We start from the raw sequence: 18,190 nt of genomic DNA, 5'->3' as shown, positions 1-18,190 counted from the left end.
AGCATAATATAAGATGCAAAGCAAGTCTCACAGGCCAAAAATGTGAAAGTCTGACTTAAATTTCACACTCAAAATAAATTATTATTTGGGTGAGAAAAAGACCCCAGAACAAAACAAAAATTAAAGATGAGAAGAGACATGTTAACTACATGCTAATATCTCCCAGCATCTTGTTAGAAGACAGACATATTTGCAAAGTTCTTTATATTCACACACTCAAAACAGTTATTAAATTAGTTTCCTTTCCTTGAACATATCATAGCTAATAGCACTAAATGTCAGGTTTCAAAATTCAACTCGTTACTCGTAGTCTAATTTTTGTCACCATTTTCCCTATAATCTACCTTTAAAACATTTCAGAACTGAGAAACATTTTCCCTATTAGTACACTTCACTTTAAAAATGGCTAAAGATATTTCAATGTAAACATTTCCTTCCTTTTCTAAAACTATTTTAAGGAAGATTTTAGCACTGGAAATAGTAACCTGTAACTTGTCTCTTTAGCTCATGTTAAAACTGAAAGCAGTGATGCGGAAACATTTCAGCAGTATTAAGTAAACGGCAATTGAAAATTACAATAGCATCAGGCATTTGAGAAGTTGATACAAATTTCTCTGATTTGAGGATCTATCAGTTGGCAAGAGGCAATTAAAATACATTTATTCCTTTCCTTTGTACACGAGGCAGTATTCTTCCTGCTTCTTCCTGATGCCCCAGTTACTTCAAGCCCTAAGATTTCAGCTACTGCAGGTAGAAGGGATGGGGCAGTTCTCCCCACTACCCTCCTTCTGTAAACTGGGAGGCAATGGATGCTACCTTTGCTAAGCACCTTCCACTGCAAAGCAGAACAGAGTTTTCTTCCAAAGAAAGGAAAACAGTTTTGAGATTCAAAAGTACTACCAAGCCAGTAGTTCAAGGAGCACGAAAATTAATGGGAAGCTTGTCAATACATCTGTCTCTTGCAGCTGTGTTCATGCTTTAACTGGAGCTTCTCCTCTGTGAAGTGCCTATACATTTGCCATGTGGACTCCTGGTGACCTGTTAGTACGCTGATACCTACTGGAGTCCAGGCATGTGGGGAAAGCACCTTACAGGCCTCCTTCCTCTGCTGCTTGTGAAACTTGTTACAACCTCGTCACTTGGGAGTGATCTGCTTTTCTCTCCTTGGAGAAACCAGGCAGGAAGTTCAGGGGAAGGGGTGTTAAGCAGAGAAGCAATGTTCACATAAGACTTATTTCCTTAAGAAACAATGAAAAAATGTTACTCCAAAATCAAATGCAAGTTCACAGGGAGGCTATTTACACCCATACTTAGCTAATTATAATTATAAAATTAGTTATGTATGTCGTTATAAGTATTTATATATACTCATACGATGCATTATTACAGATCACACAGATAATTGTGCGTGTACTTTTATTTATATATTTATACATAGCTAATTATATAATTGAGGCCACTCTGTTACATATACCTGTGTGTGCTCACACACATTCGAGGCAAGGCACTGACAACCATAAAAGATAACCTGCCTAGAGACATGGAGCCACAAAGCATTCTGCAGCTCTGCAAGGAGCTCGCCCCTCACGGGAGCATGCCCGAGCAGAGAGAATCAGCTGGGCTGGAAAAGACCTCTGAGATCCCCGAGCCCGACACCTGAGCAGCTGCGACCGCCCGGCGCCCCTGACCTTGCCGGGGCCGGGCCTGCCCTGCGCCCCGCCGGGCCCCGCCGCGTCCCTGCCCCGCGGGGCGGCGGCCACTTGCCTCCCATTCCCGCAGGAAGCGCTGGGCCTCGGCGGGCCCGGCCGCCCTGTGCCTCCGGAACTCCTCCTTCACGTAGCGGTCGCCCAGGTCGCGCAGGGCGGGCGGCAGAGCGCGGTGCAGCTGCAGGATGCGGCGGTACAGGCGCCGCGCTCCGCCCGCCATGGCGGCCCTGGGGCGGCCCGAGGGGCCGGGCCGGGCCGGGCCGCGCCTCCCCCGCCGCGGCCGGAGCGGCGCCCAGCGCCCCGTGTGGGGCGGCGCTGCCCGCGAACGGCAGCCTGCGTCTCGCGGGTGGCGTCTGGAGCGATACCCAGCAATGGGATTGCGGATAGTACTTGTAAGAATGCATGGAGGATGTTGTTTCACAAAGACCGGTCCGGGTGGCAGAGATCTCGATATATAGATAGATAAAGAAATCAGTTCATTTTTGGCTCCAGGTTCACCACCAGAAGAATGAAAAGTGTACTTTATAGCAGATTAGAATGTGGCACAAATTAATTAGGCCACTAAGCCCCAAGCTTCATACGCTTAAATTTGATTTGCATTTTCACCATAAGACAAGAGGAGTCATAGCAAGAAGCCTTACTGCCCCTGTTGGACTTTGTGCCACCACATTGTCACTACCGAGAGCACTCCTGCGTTCTCCTACCTCCCACTGACAGCTCAAACTCCAACTCCCTAGCTCTCCATAAAGCTTTTTCAGCAGCTTAACATCACTTCCAACTCACCCATGTGGAAAAACCCTCAAATGTCAGCAGCCATAGATATAATGGAAAAAGCAGAGTCAGGCAGTGGCCGCAGTGGCAGAAGTCCTGCCTCATTGCGGGTGAGTGTTAAGCTCCTTCCAGCCAGTGAAATTGCTCATGATTCAAAACAAAAAGGAAACATTTCTATAGGGCCAGGGAGCATTAAGCTTTACTAAAATACTAGGAAATTACAAAAATGTACTGCCTTACAGAAAGCCCAAGCTGTTATATGAGAGCAACAGAGTAAAGAGCAAAGTACAGACTGTTTTACTGACTACTATTTCTTTATGTTTATTTATTGTCCTAAGCACTTTACTGATGGAAAACTGAAGTTCCCAGTAACACAAAGTTACTGAAATAAAAGCAAATGCTTATAGATTCAACTATTCTCAATTACAGTCTCCTGTCCTTTTCCTGCTGGTGGTGCTGTCAGAGTGAGCAGTCGGGCCCTGGCAGAGGTGGTCTGATCCTCAAATTGATTGGTACAGTTTCATATATTTAAACTGTATTTTCTGCAGACATTTCTTTGAGGGAAGATTTCTGGACCTAAAGCATTTTGTCTACCATATGTCTTTCAATGTGTTCACAGTTTAAAAGGATTGAGGTTAAAAAACCAATTTGCTGTATCACTTATTTGCAGTGATGCAATTCCTCTGAATCATCTAAGGGTGCATTCATTTAGAGATTTTATTTAAATATTTTATTATATCTTGACCATCATACTAGTATTGCACATTGAGAGCTTTTTTTGCTACATCCACCCTGTGTGGATTTTAGGAGCCCTCTTCTTCCATGGCCTGCTTAAGCCCTCTGCTGGGCACTCACTTTGCCTCTCAGATACTCTCACCAGGCTCAAAGACCAACTCACGCAGATCTGTGACCTTCAACATTTCTTACATCTTATCTTTCAGTCTACAGAGACCAAAAGCCATTTTTGCCCATCCAGTGGGGCAGGTGGTTCCTGCCCAGGAGGATTCCTGCAGCATCTCTGCACCTCCAGAATGCTTCAGCTGCAGCTCTTGAGCCTCATCCTTGCGCCTTCCCTAGGTTCTGCGAGAAGAGTGAGGATTTACCAATGAATTCCCCCTGCAGCAGGAGATAGAGCTGTAAGTTCATCAAGCTGCTGATAACAGTCTAAGTTGTCAGTCTTTGTCTAATATGAATTTTTAAATGCCTAGGTCCTCGGAGGTCTCTGCACTATCAGGCAATGTGGTGAGGCAGCAGAGTCAATTGAGTGCCATATTCTTTATGTACAGGCACAAGCAGACTCACCAGCAGAACTCATTAAGACATGATACAATATTAGAGGTATTCTTTCCATATAATGACTTCTCAGTCATCAGTACTCAAAATGTCTGTGCCACACTTTGAATCCAGATACAATTTTAGTTAACACACGAGCGCAAGTCCTTTGCTTGCCTCGTGTTGGCGCCTGCCTCTGCTTCCAGGCAGCACTGCTTCTGTGCAGGGCACTGGGGCATCTGTCCTGCTGCTCCTGGTGCTCCACAGCCCACGAGCACTTCTTAGCTTGCATCAAAGAAAGGCACCTCAGGAGAGTGCTCATCCCACTCCTTTTTGGGCAGGTGGAGGCAATTAAGCACTACTTCCTTTCAAGTGTCAATAGGAGGCTGTACTGTGGTACGTGTGATTTAGACAACCCATAATGGATGATTCTGTATCTGACTGGTCTTTAGAGCACTGGGTCAGTGTTTGTTTTGCTAGAATTGGTGTGGATCCTACAAAGTATCAGAGTGTCTTTGTGCCATGCTCCATCATAGTGCCTTTGGGTCTGGGGAGGCAGTGTCAGCCCTGCAATAGGTCAGCACAAAGGCAGGTGGAGTGGCTTGGCCAATATATTAAATCTCTATTTGCATGGCTAGTGACTGTGTGAGTAGCATCATATCTCTTTTCCCAAGGATATACAAGAAACCTGTGGTAAAGCATGGATGCAAAGTGGTTTCTTAGCCATCCTTCTGAGCTTTTGACCCCGTGAATCTGTCAGAGTGGCCGTGTTGTTTGTTACAGTCCTAATTCCAAATGTAGAAAGACTGGAGGAACACTTCCATGTTTATTTTTTCCTTTTATCAGTAATATGTTGACTAAAGAAAATGAAGCTGAAGTATTTATTGAGCTGGTATAATTGCTGTAATTTTTTAAATTATCAAGAGCATCCTGAGAGAAGTTCTTTTTGTGAATCAAAATAAATGATTAAATATAGAATGCAATGAAGTGGTATTTCTTTCCAGAACTGTTGGTACTCCTGATGAAGCTAAATTGTATTGTCATATTTAAAATATACCTCCCAGAATAATATGCAATCTTTTCTGTAAATTGTGGATTAATGTTAAAGTACAGTCTAATTTCCTGCTATTAAAAAAAAGTATAGCCCTGTTCCTTGTTTCCTTTTTTGCATTGTGCAGATCACAATAAAATTGCATCTCTTATTTCAGAATTATTATGTTTTTAATAAACTCTCTAAGTATTTGAATATATTCAATACAGTTTCTTTTTGTATGCTGTTCCATAACAAAGCAGATTCAAAAACCAAGCAAAAGATCTGTTATGACAGCACAAGTTGTCTACTAAACATTCTGTGGCACCTTCCAATGTGCCTCATAAACTAAAAAGACACCGAATTACCCCTGTTCTGTAGGAAACATAAACAGAAAATTAATATTAACTTTCATAAATTACTTAGAAAAACGTCATTTTTTGAGTACTTTGAGGTTCTGAGGATGTTTCTGCCTCTGTCAAAGTGGAGTCGAGTTTTGTCCTTGATTCAAAAGAAGCAAAGTCAGTTTTAGCACAGGACTGTCTGCTCCAAAACCCACCCAAAAGCTGGATGTGCAACCTACTATAGTTGGATGCTGCTGAAACTGGAGCAGCTCTTTCCCCAGGCTTGGGGAAGTAGAGCTGATGAGGACACCAGTGGTGTTTGCTGCTGGCTGCAGAGGCTGGACACTGCCTGTCCCTGTCTGGCCCAGCGTTCTGCACACAGCCTGTGCTTGGCATGCTCCAGCCTGGTCAGCAGAGCGTGGTAGGGAGAGCAGGACAGGTGATTTTCTTCCAAAAGCTCCATTTCAGTGAGAGAAAAAGATGCCATAATAAATGTCATTTGGTGCAGCTCATCAGGATGGCTTCAGGTACTCACACATGCATCTGATAGTAGGATGAAAACAAATAGAACACAATTCTGATGAAATAAATACAGCACATGACAATTTTGGAAGGGAGAGGCAGTCAGCTGGTTTTGGACTACAGTGAATTACATGCTTGGCATGCTGGTAGCTTTTGGACATTGAAAGGAAGTTCTGCTTTGGTTCAGCTTATGCTTGAGCTGCTCATTCATTGCAAGATTTCTTGTACTTTCATCTGAAGCACATGGTCCATATCATCCAAAACAAATTTTTGACAGTTCCTGAGGAAGTTCTGCTTGCCTCCTGCAGACGTGAAAGATGCCAAGTGTGCTAAAATATTCAAATATTTAGCTACCAAACTCTATCAAGTTTCTGCTTGAATATGTGAGAGCAGAGCTTTGCAGCAAGCCAAGTGTAGGCAACATCAGCCTGGAGGAGTGCCAGGCTTGCACGTGGACCCTCCTGCTCACCATCTCCCCACCTTCATCTCCTCTCCCCAGTCCAGCACTGGATTTCAAAGCACACAGGCAGCAGCATGTCTCAGGGAAGTGTTGTGAAAGAAAAAGAGAAGATTGCGATTAACCTTGTGAGGGTTTTCTTTAATCTCCTTTCAGACACATCTAATGTTCAGTGGAAATTTTCTAAAAGAGTTCTACTCAGTGAACTGATTCAAAATTAAAATTTTGGGTAGAATGATTAAAGAGCATCAAAACTCAATGTAAATGGCAGGCAAGATGGTTTTAGGGGGAAAATCCTACACCGTCTTTTATAGATGGTGCCAAGTCAGACTGTGAGCTGGAAATCTTTTTCATCCTTAAGCTATTGTTGTTTTCAACATTCAAAGAAAGCATCCAAAAGATTGCCTATATTGCAAAACATTTCTTCTACTTTTGAAAATTCAAACAGAATTTGAAAATGTCATTTATTTGGAATTGCTGTGTGTCTTCTTGTGAACAATCTTTTTGCTAAATACAGTACTATTTCACTTGGTTAATCTGCCACATGTGCTGTTCTGTTTAACTGCATTCAAATTCTGTAAGAGATGCAATATTCTGCTCTTAATTCACATAGTAAGTGAATTAAGAGCAGAATGTTGATGCTGAAATAAATACAAGTTGAAAGCACACATTTTGTTATTTCAAATATAATATGAAGTGTGCACCATTCATAGATAAGGCTTTGTTTTCCTTTTCTACTTATTAAGTCATTGTAAAACTTAAGGCCATGCAAAGATGCTTCCACAAATCCATTAAAATTCCTTCCAGAATAACACAAAAAGAGCACAGAAATTTTTATGTTGATGCTTTTCACAGAGGGGAGAAACAGAACAAGTGAGTAGATGATCAAATTTTAAAAAATTAATATTCTGAAAAGCTGCAGAAGGGACCACATATGTGTGACTGCAGAAGCATTGCCCAACCTCAAGGCATCAGGAGGGGAGCAAAAGCAAACCCCGGCTGAACAGTGGCGTCCATGGGCCCTGGGAGCTCCAGATGATGTGCTGTCAGGCCCTGAAGCCTAAACTCGGGGAATAAAGCTAGCTAGGCTGCATCACTTCCAAAGTTTTAGCCCAGCTTCATATTAACCCAGGAGGAATTTAAAGTGCAGCATAAACATGTTTAAATGAAGTTAGAAGAAAGCTTGTTGTCCCGTCTCCTGTTTTCATTAAATATGTTTTATATGAAAAGCATAGCTTACAAATGCAAGCTGTGAGGTTTCTCTGGCAGCATTGCAGCTCTAAGTAAACAGACCATAGTATTATTTAGTTTGCTTTCTTCCCTAATTAAGTTTTTTTAAAGTTTCCCCTGCTCTCTGTGTGGCTGCTTCAGTTTTGGCATTAGTACTGAGCCAAAGGGGACTGGGAAGAAGACTGTGCTTTCTCTTTCTCCCTCCCTCCCTCCCTCCCTCCACCAAGTAACCACAGATCGATTGGAAATCCCTTCGTGCTTTTATAAGATCTACAGATAGCAGTCCACATGTCACAAATAAAGCATGAGCCCTGTGGCTCTTACTGGTCTGGGAGCCCATTCCTTCCCACTGGGAGAGAAACAAAGCCACTGACTGCCCTGACCATGGGAGGTGCAGCTGCAAGTGTCCAGCCAATGCTGCACACTTCAGAGCAGAAAGCAGGGCAAACCCACAATTCAAAGCCAAACATAAATTTTGACAGCCTCTGAGAGTATTTGTATTTCTCCTTTTACCATGCTCAGTGGTTACATGTTTTCAGGTTCAAGGCTTTGCTATAACGTTGTTATTGTTTCACAAATCCAGATCATTGTCTGCAGTTTAAAATTAAGCATGCATAATCCAACATCATTCATTATTTTGGCATAAACAATATGCTATCAGCAAAGCACATGTTCCATCTCAGGTCTCTAGTGCTTTAAAAGCCTTCTGAATGCATCCAGTCTGTCCAGGACAATTTAACATGCAGGCCAAGTTCTGGAATACTTAACTGGCCTCACGCTAAAACACTTGGCATCACCTTTGATGTGCAGCCTTGGATAGGCATCTCTTGTCTCTATCCAGTTTCTGATGTTGTAATCAATCAGGAAAACAAATCCAACATGAAACTGTGTAGCTCTGAAACTGTTTGTGCTCTTTTGTTGTGTTCCCTGCCCTGAAACTCAGCACCACACTGCAAACTGGGGGTGTATCTGGATGGCTACTCATCCGAGGTTTATTATTCACTGGATCTGGTAATATTTGTAATTACATTTCTTGATAGTCAGGATTTTCCTATGTGGTTTCTTGATATAACATCTTGTGTTAATGGTTGGGATTCAAGATAGAACTATAGGATACCACATGAAAAAAAAATTATTTAAAAGTATTTAAATAAATACTCAAGGTTCCTTAAACCCTTTTTATCCAACATCACTATCACTGTTAATCAGTTCCTCCCTCCACCCCCTCCCCAAACCACCTGAAGGCAGGATCAGTGGTGATCAAAGGACATGTAGCATTTCTTAGTATTGAAATTATCACCTCAGTGAGATATGGTTTTTAATAGTGAGTTTATTGCTGTTGCTTTGTGAATAATGGCTTTTCACTTCTCCTAAACCAAAACAAAAGTTATTTGCAAGGTGCCACAGGAATAATTTTTTGACTGAAAACAAGTTAGTGATCACAAACTGCTTGTTGCTTTGTGGAAGTGGCATTTGGTTTTTGACTTCTTTGAGATTTGCTTTTAAACTGAGATGTTGAAAGATAACTTGTATGCTATGGAGCAGTAGCAGCTCCGGGTGCTGTAGAAAGCACAGACCAAAATGTAGGGGAAAATTTTCAATTGTTTCATTCTAATGTGTTAGACAGTAGGATGGTCACAATCTCTTGGAAGGAAAAAAGTTGGAGACTTTTCACTGGTGGAATACAGCAAAGTGTCCTAGCATTGTTTATTCTCCAGTTTTATTTTCCCACCATATAGAAGTTAAATTTTTTAAATATTCATTAGTAGGGTGTAAAGATAATGTACATTTTAAAATCCTTTAAAATTAATCTTGAAAGCAAGCTTTTTAATGGTGCAGCAATGCACTCCTGGAGTTTATGGTGAAAACAACATTCTGTAGGACAGATGATTTTTCTGTGAGCTCCAAAATTCATATAATTGCTGTGGCATCTTGAAAACTTGGAGAATCCCATCTAGGTCCAGGGTACAGTGTCTATGTAAAATATCAGGCTGTGATATCAAAAGATGTTCTTGAGGAGATCAGTACTTCAGAAATTCTTCAAAAGGACAAGGATTGTACCCCTTCTGTTGTTCAGCTTCATATGTCAAAACTGTACTCTTCTCAGCTTCCAGAGGGCTTTGCTGGGACTCATTTACTGTCTTCCTGCACTCTGCTTTCAAAGTTATGCCCTGGGAGCAAAACTTCTCATTAAAGACCTGGATTTCAAAGTGCTCTGAAATCCACAGGCATCTCCAACATGTTTTGAAAATTGTTACACCTCACCAGAGCCAGAGGCATCATTATCCATGCAGGTCTGAAGTCAATTGGTCTAACAGGTCTTCAGATAATACCCCTTCTTTTCAACCTTCCCAGGAGAGCTGCATTTTATATGCTTGGAAATCCACTGGGATATTATGATGGTCTTGAAAACTTAGTCGTGACAATAACTGGAACATTTCCCAGTGTAAATTTGGAGTAATTCCTCCCTCCCTGTGAAACTGCTAAGCAACTTTTGTTTCTTGATTTTTTAAATCTTTTTTTTGTAGCACAATTCAGAGAAATCTGAGGGTATGAAACCCATGAAATATGTACTTATTGCAGACTGATCTTAAGCTTAATTCTTCAGCTAACCAAACAGACACTTGAAATTTGGTAAACAGCAAGTTGAGAAATATTTAACACTAGAGTGATAGCTCAGAAAAAGCAAAACAAAATAAAAAATTACTTTTTTGATACTAGAACATGAATCATTTCTCTTGCTGTCAGTAAATACTTTCAATTCCTTTTCAAGTATTGTGTGTTTGATTCATGTGCTGCTGTACAAGCAAAGGAATAGACATGCCACACAAGTAGTATGAGCTATATGTGCATGTACCTGTTTTTATAAAAATGTATATACATATACTTCCCCCCACATGCCCCTCCAAACTCACATATGTATGTCCATGGACACAAATACACACACACAAATAGACACAGAACTTTGTTACTGTAACTTTCTGAAATAACATAACAAACCCATTTTTCCTGGCTTACTTTGTAATCAGATTTTTAAGGCTTTTAATATGTGTCTTTTTTTTTCTTTCTGATAGCTGCTGCAAGTACTTTCCACAATATAAACTGTGTCCTGTGCATGTGTACTTGACACTCACTGATTGCTTTGCACACTTGCCTATCAAAATGTGCCTCCAGGTGCACTGAGATTGTGTGAGAGTACCACATCACCATTCAACATATGGGAAACTTGAGAAAGTGGGTCATCATGCCAACCTAGCCTTCAGTAAGACAGTGTCAGACATGGTACAACAACTTAAGGCTTTCCTGTGTCTCAGTTCAGTGCTTCAGTTAATAGTTGATATTGTCTCTGAGGTTTGGACAACTTTGTATTATTCCACATTCTTATCAATGTGTCAGTTTTTACTTAAAACTTTTTGGACAATATATCATTGTCATCATCATCAGATATATTACCCATACAAATCAACCTAAACCCTATGAGGATTTTAGTAAATGCTTTCTATACATCCTATAGAGGCTCTTTCAACAACAGCAACGTGCAGCTACTGAGATCTGAAGCCTTAACCCTAAAATGAACTGAAAGGTGTTCCCACAGCAAAGGTGGAAATGCCCTAGCAGCAAAAGGCTTGAAAGATACTGATTGTCTCTATCTGACATTCAGTAACAGAAATATATCTTAAGGCAAGATTAAAACATTCATTAAAGAGTGAAAATAAAACATCATTACAAAAAAATGAGGTTTCCCTCTTACTCTTTAGTAGTTACAAAACATTATTCTGGTTCTTTAATTGCTGCTTGCAAAGGCTCTGTACTGAGTCATTTAGCTTCTGAAAGTAACAACACTGTCCTAGCCTTCTTATTGGCATCTACTCCTATGCCACCCACATTGAGCTCCAAATCTGGATGCAAGGATTGCTGAGCTGTGAAGACTGTATTTGTGTAATTCTGCCAGCAACCACCCATATAACCTCAGAAGAATCAAAGAGAACTAAAGATATGCTGAAACATTCAAAAGTCATATGAACACCAACTACAAGGAGATGCTTACAAGCTTAAGGATATTTTATATACATCCTGTTCCATTTTCTGGTTGGTCTTTTCAGGGTGGAGAAGGATGGGAAGTGGTCAAAGACAACTCTTTGTATTTGGTCATTTAGCAAAGTGGAAGTTTTTTATTCTATCCATCTCGTCTCCAGATGGTGGTAAGCCAAACCTCAGCATTGTGCCACATTGCAGGACCAGAGAAAGGCAGTTGAATGTTGCCACAGGATGAAAAAAATTATTTTAAAGGAGATGAGGACTAAAAACTGCTAAGAATTATTAGCATGGTTATGTTGTTTAGCCATTCCACAGTTGGCTTCTTCACTGTCTAGTAGTTGTCCCTCACTGGGTGTCTCCTTGCTGAAAAAATGAAGAGATTTACCCAGGACCAACAAGGGATCAAGGCAAGATGAGAGTAGCTTCAACATCCTCACCTGTCTCTCTTGGCTTCACCCTTCACCCAGGGTGTCCCTGTGCCCAGCTTTGCATGTCCTAGAGGAGTTTTGTCTTTAGGCTTGACAGATGAGGCTCTAAGGCTGGAAACAGTGTTCTTCACGTCTAGAGTCTAGATTAAATGTCCCAAGGATGGTATAGGCTCTGTACTCCCCAAAAGCAGGATCTTCCAGGATGTCTCAAAGTGAGCACAACATGAATAATGCAGTTCAGTACTGAAGTGGATCCTGCAGATGGAGACTGCAGTTCTGTGCATGCAAAGTTCTCTGGTTCATCTCTACATATGTATATGGAGAAGGCACATATTTATGCAAACAGATCTCTGTATTGAAGACAGAAATTAAGAAAATTATGTAAAAGGCTCCTCCTAACTTTGTTTAACTGGAAATAGCAGTGATCTGGCACAGCTGAGGACAAGTGTTCTTCCAACTGTGTTTTAACCAGAGTGCTTAACCCTCCCACCTTTACTTTCTGAGATTTCATAAATATTTTTCAAGTATTTAGCTGCCCCTCTGTATTTTCTCACTCTTCCAAATTAAACAAAATTAGTTGATTCATTGCAAGTTGAAGTAATTATTTCTCATAATTTTTACTCCCTAACTCCCATGCTGCATTGTCTGGGATGACTGGCTGAGTGGAAGATGTTTATTTGCAATAAGGATTCAAGAAAATCCCCTGTATCCACTGGAAATTATAAACATAGAAATGTCTCCAGAAGTCTTTGGTTTGTTAAAAGGATTGTGTTTAAAGTTGCTATCTTTAGGTCCCAGTTTGACATCACAGTATCTCTTTAAACAAATAACCCAGGCAGTGCAATGCTTTTTGGAGGGGGAGAGAAGGTTACCAGTGAACATCTTCTTGGCTGGCCAAGACACTCAGCAGATTTTTGGGGTTTGGAAGGAAGAAAAAAAAAAACAAAGCTCACCCTTTGTTATCTAAACAAATATTTTTTAATATTTCTATGTAAGTACGTTCATAGGAAATGTAAATGAAAGTCAAATGAGGGAAGACAATAACTAGGGGGACTCCACAGAGTCCTGGTAATTATTCTGGTAATAATTATTCCCTAGTAATTATTCTGGTAATGATTATTACCCAGAATTGTTGTGGAATGCACCCATGGACACATGGTGCACCCGCCTGCCAGCATGAAAGACTGAGGGTTTATATTGGCACTGAACAGGGACATGAGTATCACACTGGCTGTTTTCAGGCTGCATCCCAGCTACTACAGTGTGAGAACCACTAACATACATGACCACTTGCAAAAGTCATGGACGGTGTGGTGACAGAGGACAGCAGCCCAGAAATCTGCATCTGATTTATTTTTTACTCACTGTTAGGTGTCACTATGTTTAACATGACAATTCACATCCCTTAAGAGCTCTGTTTATAGAAGTTACACATATCAGAAAAATATGGAAGACATTTCCTTGTTCTTGGTTATGTTTTCTTGTCTCAATAGAATGTAGCCTTTCAGAACCCAAATTCAGGATGACATATGGAAACAAGCAGCCTCACAGATATACACATTCCTGTTTTGTCCCGCATCCTGAATGCTGCCAGTCAGGAATCAAATGCCAATTCTGACGCTCTGAAATTATTTGAGGAGGGAAAGCCTGCCCAAAGTTGTCCCATTGCTATACAATGTACAGAAGGAATCATCTGCTGTATATAGGCTGGTAAGAACTTCCTGCAATATTTTGATGGTCAGACCACTTTTATCACAGATTTCTCTATTATTGCTATGAGGAGGACCCTTTTAGACCTTTATAATCACAGACTGAACCATTTTTTGCTTGTTTGTGTTATGCCATCTCCCTTCTCCCCTTCTCCTTTCTTCCTTGCAACAGCACTGTGAAAGGCCCATTGTTGAGCAGTAGGGTTGTGACATTAGGGTCAAATCCTTTTGCTCACATTCCCTCATCTCCTCTGTAAGGGATGAAATCTAAGTGAGGGAGTGACATGCAAAACTGTACAGATCTTTGCAGCATTCACTTACATTATACAAGATGCTGCTCCAGTTCAAGCACATTCTTGACTCCTGCTAAACCCAACATGAAATGGTACTAAAGTCTCCATGGATTGCCGTGACCACATTTAATGCATTGCTCATATTTGCTACTCTTACTTCCATGCACAATATTCATTCATTTTAGACAGCCTCAATTTTCTTGTCACCACCTAGAAGCCTCTAAACCATGGACAGGATCTAGTCAATGCTGCATTCCTTAGTTCTGGATTGATTTGCTTCCATGAATGGAAGCCAAAGCCTTCTTTTCCACTCAGTTCCTCTTCTGGATGCTGCACTGATATACTGGCTGTATAACATTTCCAACCCAGTGCCACTTACTGAGTAAATTGCACAACCTATCCATTTTAGAAAGCCAGCATGATGATTTTCAGAGGTGCTGGTTCTGCTGAACTGCATCATCTTGTTGAGGCAACACAACTAAAAATTATAGGAACAGAGTTGATAGAAGACAAGGGATTTCAAATCATACACATTTTGAACATAAGAAGTGTGAGCTGGTAGAAAATTCATTCTCAATTAACTGCTATTGTTAGCATTCACGGTTTCAGAAACAGACAAGTTTTGATTGCTTGCTTTATTTATTTTTAATAGCACTATTTGCAAGAGAAATACCATACTGCTGGAGCACCATGCCTTTGGGGTTGATTAGGTATAGTCTTCTGCACAAGACTTACAGAGATTGCATGCATCAGAGAAAAAATGCACTAATATCAGTGCTGTGCAGAACTGTGTCATTTCAGGGTATCAGAAAGTCCTGCCTATATGCATCCCTTTTTTAAGAGGAGAGGAGGCACTTGTGCATTCTGGATCTTGTTTGTGAATTTTAGCTGGCTACACCCACTGTAAATTGCTTTAACTTTTTTAGCTCTGACAGCCATTACTGAGGACAATAGAGAAAATTTGCACCATCAGAGGATTTGTGTTGCTTGTTTGTTTGTTTTTCAACTAACAATAAACAAGTGGTACCTAAATAAAATACCTTAAATTTTCTGGTTTTCAATCTCTATTGTATTTCTTGGTATATCTGTGGGTGTTGTACTGATTTGTCATCCTGCCTCTCAGAAGAATGCCATGCCCTTTCCTTGCAGAGTCACTCTGGGCTGTTGTGCTCCGGCAGACACTCTGACAGCCATCTTCATTGGCCAGTAGATGTCATTGTGTTTCCACCACAGAAGCACATCAAACATATTCATCTGGCTGCAAATGCCTGTCTGGTCCTGCAAACAATGCTGTTGAGCATTTAGGATTTTCTCTACCCTGCAGCAAAATATTTCTTAAAAATTCTTAGCAAGAAAAGAGTGAAAATTAAGTTCCAAGCATTTGATAGCTGTGACTAACTAGCCAGAATACCCTTGGCTTCAGCTAATGTAGTGCCAATGGTGTTATACAAACACAGCTTACTCAATAGGACACAAATCATTGTTAATAAACTATTACAAAAGATGCCAACAGAAGAAGATAGAAATAATGTCTCGTGGATTAGCCAGCTTCTTTAGGCCACCAGCTCATTTTGCTGTGAGGTCATCTGTCCTTCAATACTCAGACAGGATTGAGAATTTATACTTCAGAACTTTTTAGACCTTCAGAGTGTAATGAAAAGAGGCTGTAGTCTGTTAATTTTCAGTTATTTTATTCTGGACTATGTTAACATGTTCCAAATTTGCATGATATAATATTTGTGATGTAATTAGAAAGTTCCATTTGAAGTCAAAACTTGGTAGCAATAGAGAAGGAAACACTTGGCAGTGGTACAAGAGGTAGGGTTTTCCAAAAAGTCTGACATATTTTTTTTATCAGTAAAAGCTCAAGAGAAATCATTTAACCATCATCTTGCAACATCCATGCTGGAAATGGCATGGAGGGCCAAATTCCCTGCTAGCAGCAACCAGTGAGGCCCTGTTGGCTCTAACAACACAGGAGACCCTTGACAGATTCAGCAGAGAACTGGTGTTTTGCAGTGTGTTTTGAGTCCCAGGGGCCAGTGTGAAACTGAGTGAAGTCAACGGAAATGTTTTGCTTTTTGGCAATGGGCTGTGGATGAAGCCATGAATCAGGTTTTCTGCAGGCTGGCGCAGCACATCTGTCTTGGGGTGAGGCAGCTGAAAGGCATAGGCCTGGATTTGAAAGGACAAACTCCATTTCACAAGTCTCTACTCAGGCTTCACCAGCTCAGGAATACCCTGAGATGGCACAAGAGAAACTCTGTTCTTCCCTTAGAGTGGCTCATTCTCTTGGTTGATCATGGAAACATCTAAAACTCTTCCTGGACTTGGAGACTTCTGAACAGGTAGGTGGCTGGTTTGGGTTGAGAGGGTCCTTTAAAGATCATCACATCCAACCCCTGCCATAGGCAGGGACATCTTTCACTCAATCAGGTTGCTCAATGCCCCATCCAACTTGACCTTCAACACTTCCAGTGGTGGACAGAGTGGCTGGACAGTGGCCAGGCAGAAAGGGACCTGGCCTTTCTGGGTACTGGTCGACAGCTGACTGAACATGAGCCAGCAGTGTGCCCCGGTGGCCCAGAAGGCCAGTGGCATTCTGGCCTGTGTCAGGAATAGTGTGGCCAGCAGGAGCAGGGAGGTCATTCTGCCCCTGTACTCTGCACTGGTCAGGCCACACCTTGAGTGCTGTGTCCAGTTCTGAGCTCCTCAGTTTGGGAAGAACACTGAGATGCTTGAATTCATCCAGAGGAGGACAACAAGGCTGGTGGGGGGCTTGGAACACAAGCTTTGTGAAGAACAGCTGAGGGAGCTGGAAAAAAGGAGGCTCAGGGTGACCTTCTCGCTTTCTACAGCTCCCTGAAAGATGGTCATAGTTAGCTGGGGGTCGGTCTCTTCTCCCAGGCAACCACTGACAGAACGAGAAGACACAGCCGTAAGCTGCACCAGGGAAGTTTAGGTTAGACATCAAGAAAACATTCTTCACTGAAAGAGTGATTGGGCTCTAGAATCATCTGCGGAGGGAGGTGGTGGAGTCACCATCCCTGGACATGTTTATAAAAAGGTTGGACAAGGCACTCAGTGCCATGGTTTAGTTGATGAGATGGTGTTAGGTCATATGCTGGACTTGATGATCTCAAAGGTCTTTTCCAACCTAGTTCATTCTGTGATTCTGTGGGTCACTCACAATTATGGATGGGAACTGTGGCTGTTTCCAAGCTTGGATAGGAGGTGTTTGGCATACATACAGACGTCCTGTAAATAAGGACCCCTTGGACAATCTAGACCACCAAACTCTTGAGCTTGGATGAACAGCCAGAAGTCCACAGGTACTACAGCAGTGTCCTCTGGGCTGTATGTTTAAGGATCACAGCAGCTTCACCTGCTGTCTTACAGATAAATTCACCTGCAATTTGAGCTATCCAGGGTGCAGAACTAGTCTTTATTAATATTCCAAAGTAGTTTCTTGCACAAAAAACCCAAAACTGTTGTGCAAAACATCAGCTTAATAATTCATGGGTCAGGCTACAGGTGGCTTACCCATTTCCTACGCACCACTCCACATTCATGACATACCTGCTATGGCTGCTCACTTCCCAAAGCACATGGAGGAAACTTTGTACTCCTCAACTGAGAGCAGTGTCAGGCTGCTGAGCTCCCAGTGCTGTGCCTCCAGACTTTCACATTTACCTGGGATTTCTCATTCGAATAAGATCATTTAGAACTGCCCCTGGTAATTTTTTTGATCTACATCAGCTGATCCATAAATATCAAATAAAAAATATGCAGCACTGTCTTAAATAGTTGTATTCCCAGTTCACTACTTCCTCATCGGATTCCTCTCAGTCCTGTTCCCTATCCCATGCAGTCAGGGCTTGCTGGAACATTTATCTGAGGATTTAGCTGACTAAAAATACACCATACATTTTTCTTCTTTCAGGTGCACATTTTTTCCCATGCAACTAACCATATCATTGCATGTAAGGTGTAAAGGAGAAGAAAAAAGTAAAGAATAAAATGTAAAGGAAAAGAAAATAGATCTCTGTTTTTCTATCTGCCTGAGGATATCCTCACAGAGGTGGAGACAGTGGTGAGATGGATGTGGGAATCCAAATGGCTGACTTTAATCTGGACTCCAGTAAATGTCCTCTGTCTCATTTTCCATCTAAACCAGTGGAAGTAATGCTATTCACTGTCTCATTTCACCTCAGGAAAAACATTATCAAGGTTGTTAAAGCATTAACATACTACAGAAACTAGAAAATTCCCACTCCTGCAAAAGACCATGAAGAAATGACTGATTCTACTTGTTGTACCAAATGCACTAGTGAAGAAGATCACTAATTTAAAAATGACAGTAAAAATACTGACCTATCTCACTTCCTAA

At 41.4% G+C, this 18,190-nt stretch overlaps 1 protein-coding gene across 1 annotated transcript in view; it reads right to left on the bottom strand.

Moving 5' to 3' along the window:
- Positions 1 to 1,943, bottom strand: part of SDHAF3 (succinate dehydrogenase complex assembly factor 3) — a 29,246-nt gene extending 27,303 nt beyond the window's left edge. The window contains exon 1 of the mRNA XM_058815671.1: positions 1,765 to 1,943. Within this exon, the coding sequence (XP_058671654.1) occupies positions 1,765 to 1,926 (162 nt within the window). The 5' untranslated portion in view covers positions 1,927 to 1,943. The remainder of the gene's footprint in view (positions 1 to 1,764) is intronic.
- Between the last annotated feature and the right edge of the window lie 16,247 nt (positions 1,944 to 18,190).

The sequence above is a fragment of the Ammospiza caudacuta genome, chromosome 1 (assembly GCF_027887145.1).
Source record: "Ammospiza caudacuta isolate bAmmCau1 chromosome 1, bAmmCau1.pri, whole genome shotgun sequence".
Lineage (NCBI taxonomy): Eukaryota > Metazoa > Chordata > Aves > Passeriformes > Passerellidae > Ammospiza > Ammospiza caudacuta.
This window is presented reverse-complemented; position numbering and strand designations above follow the sequence as displayed.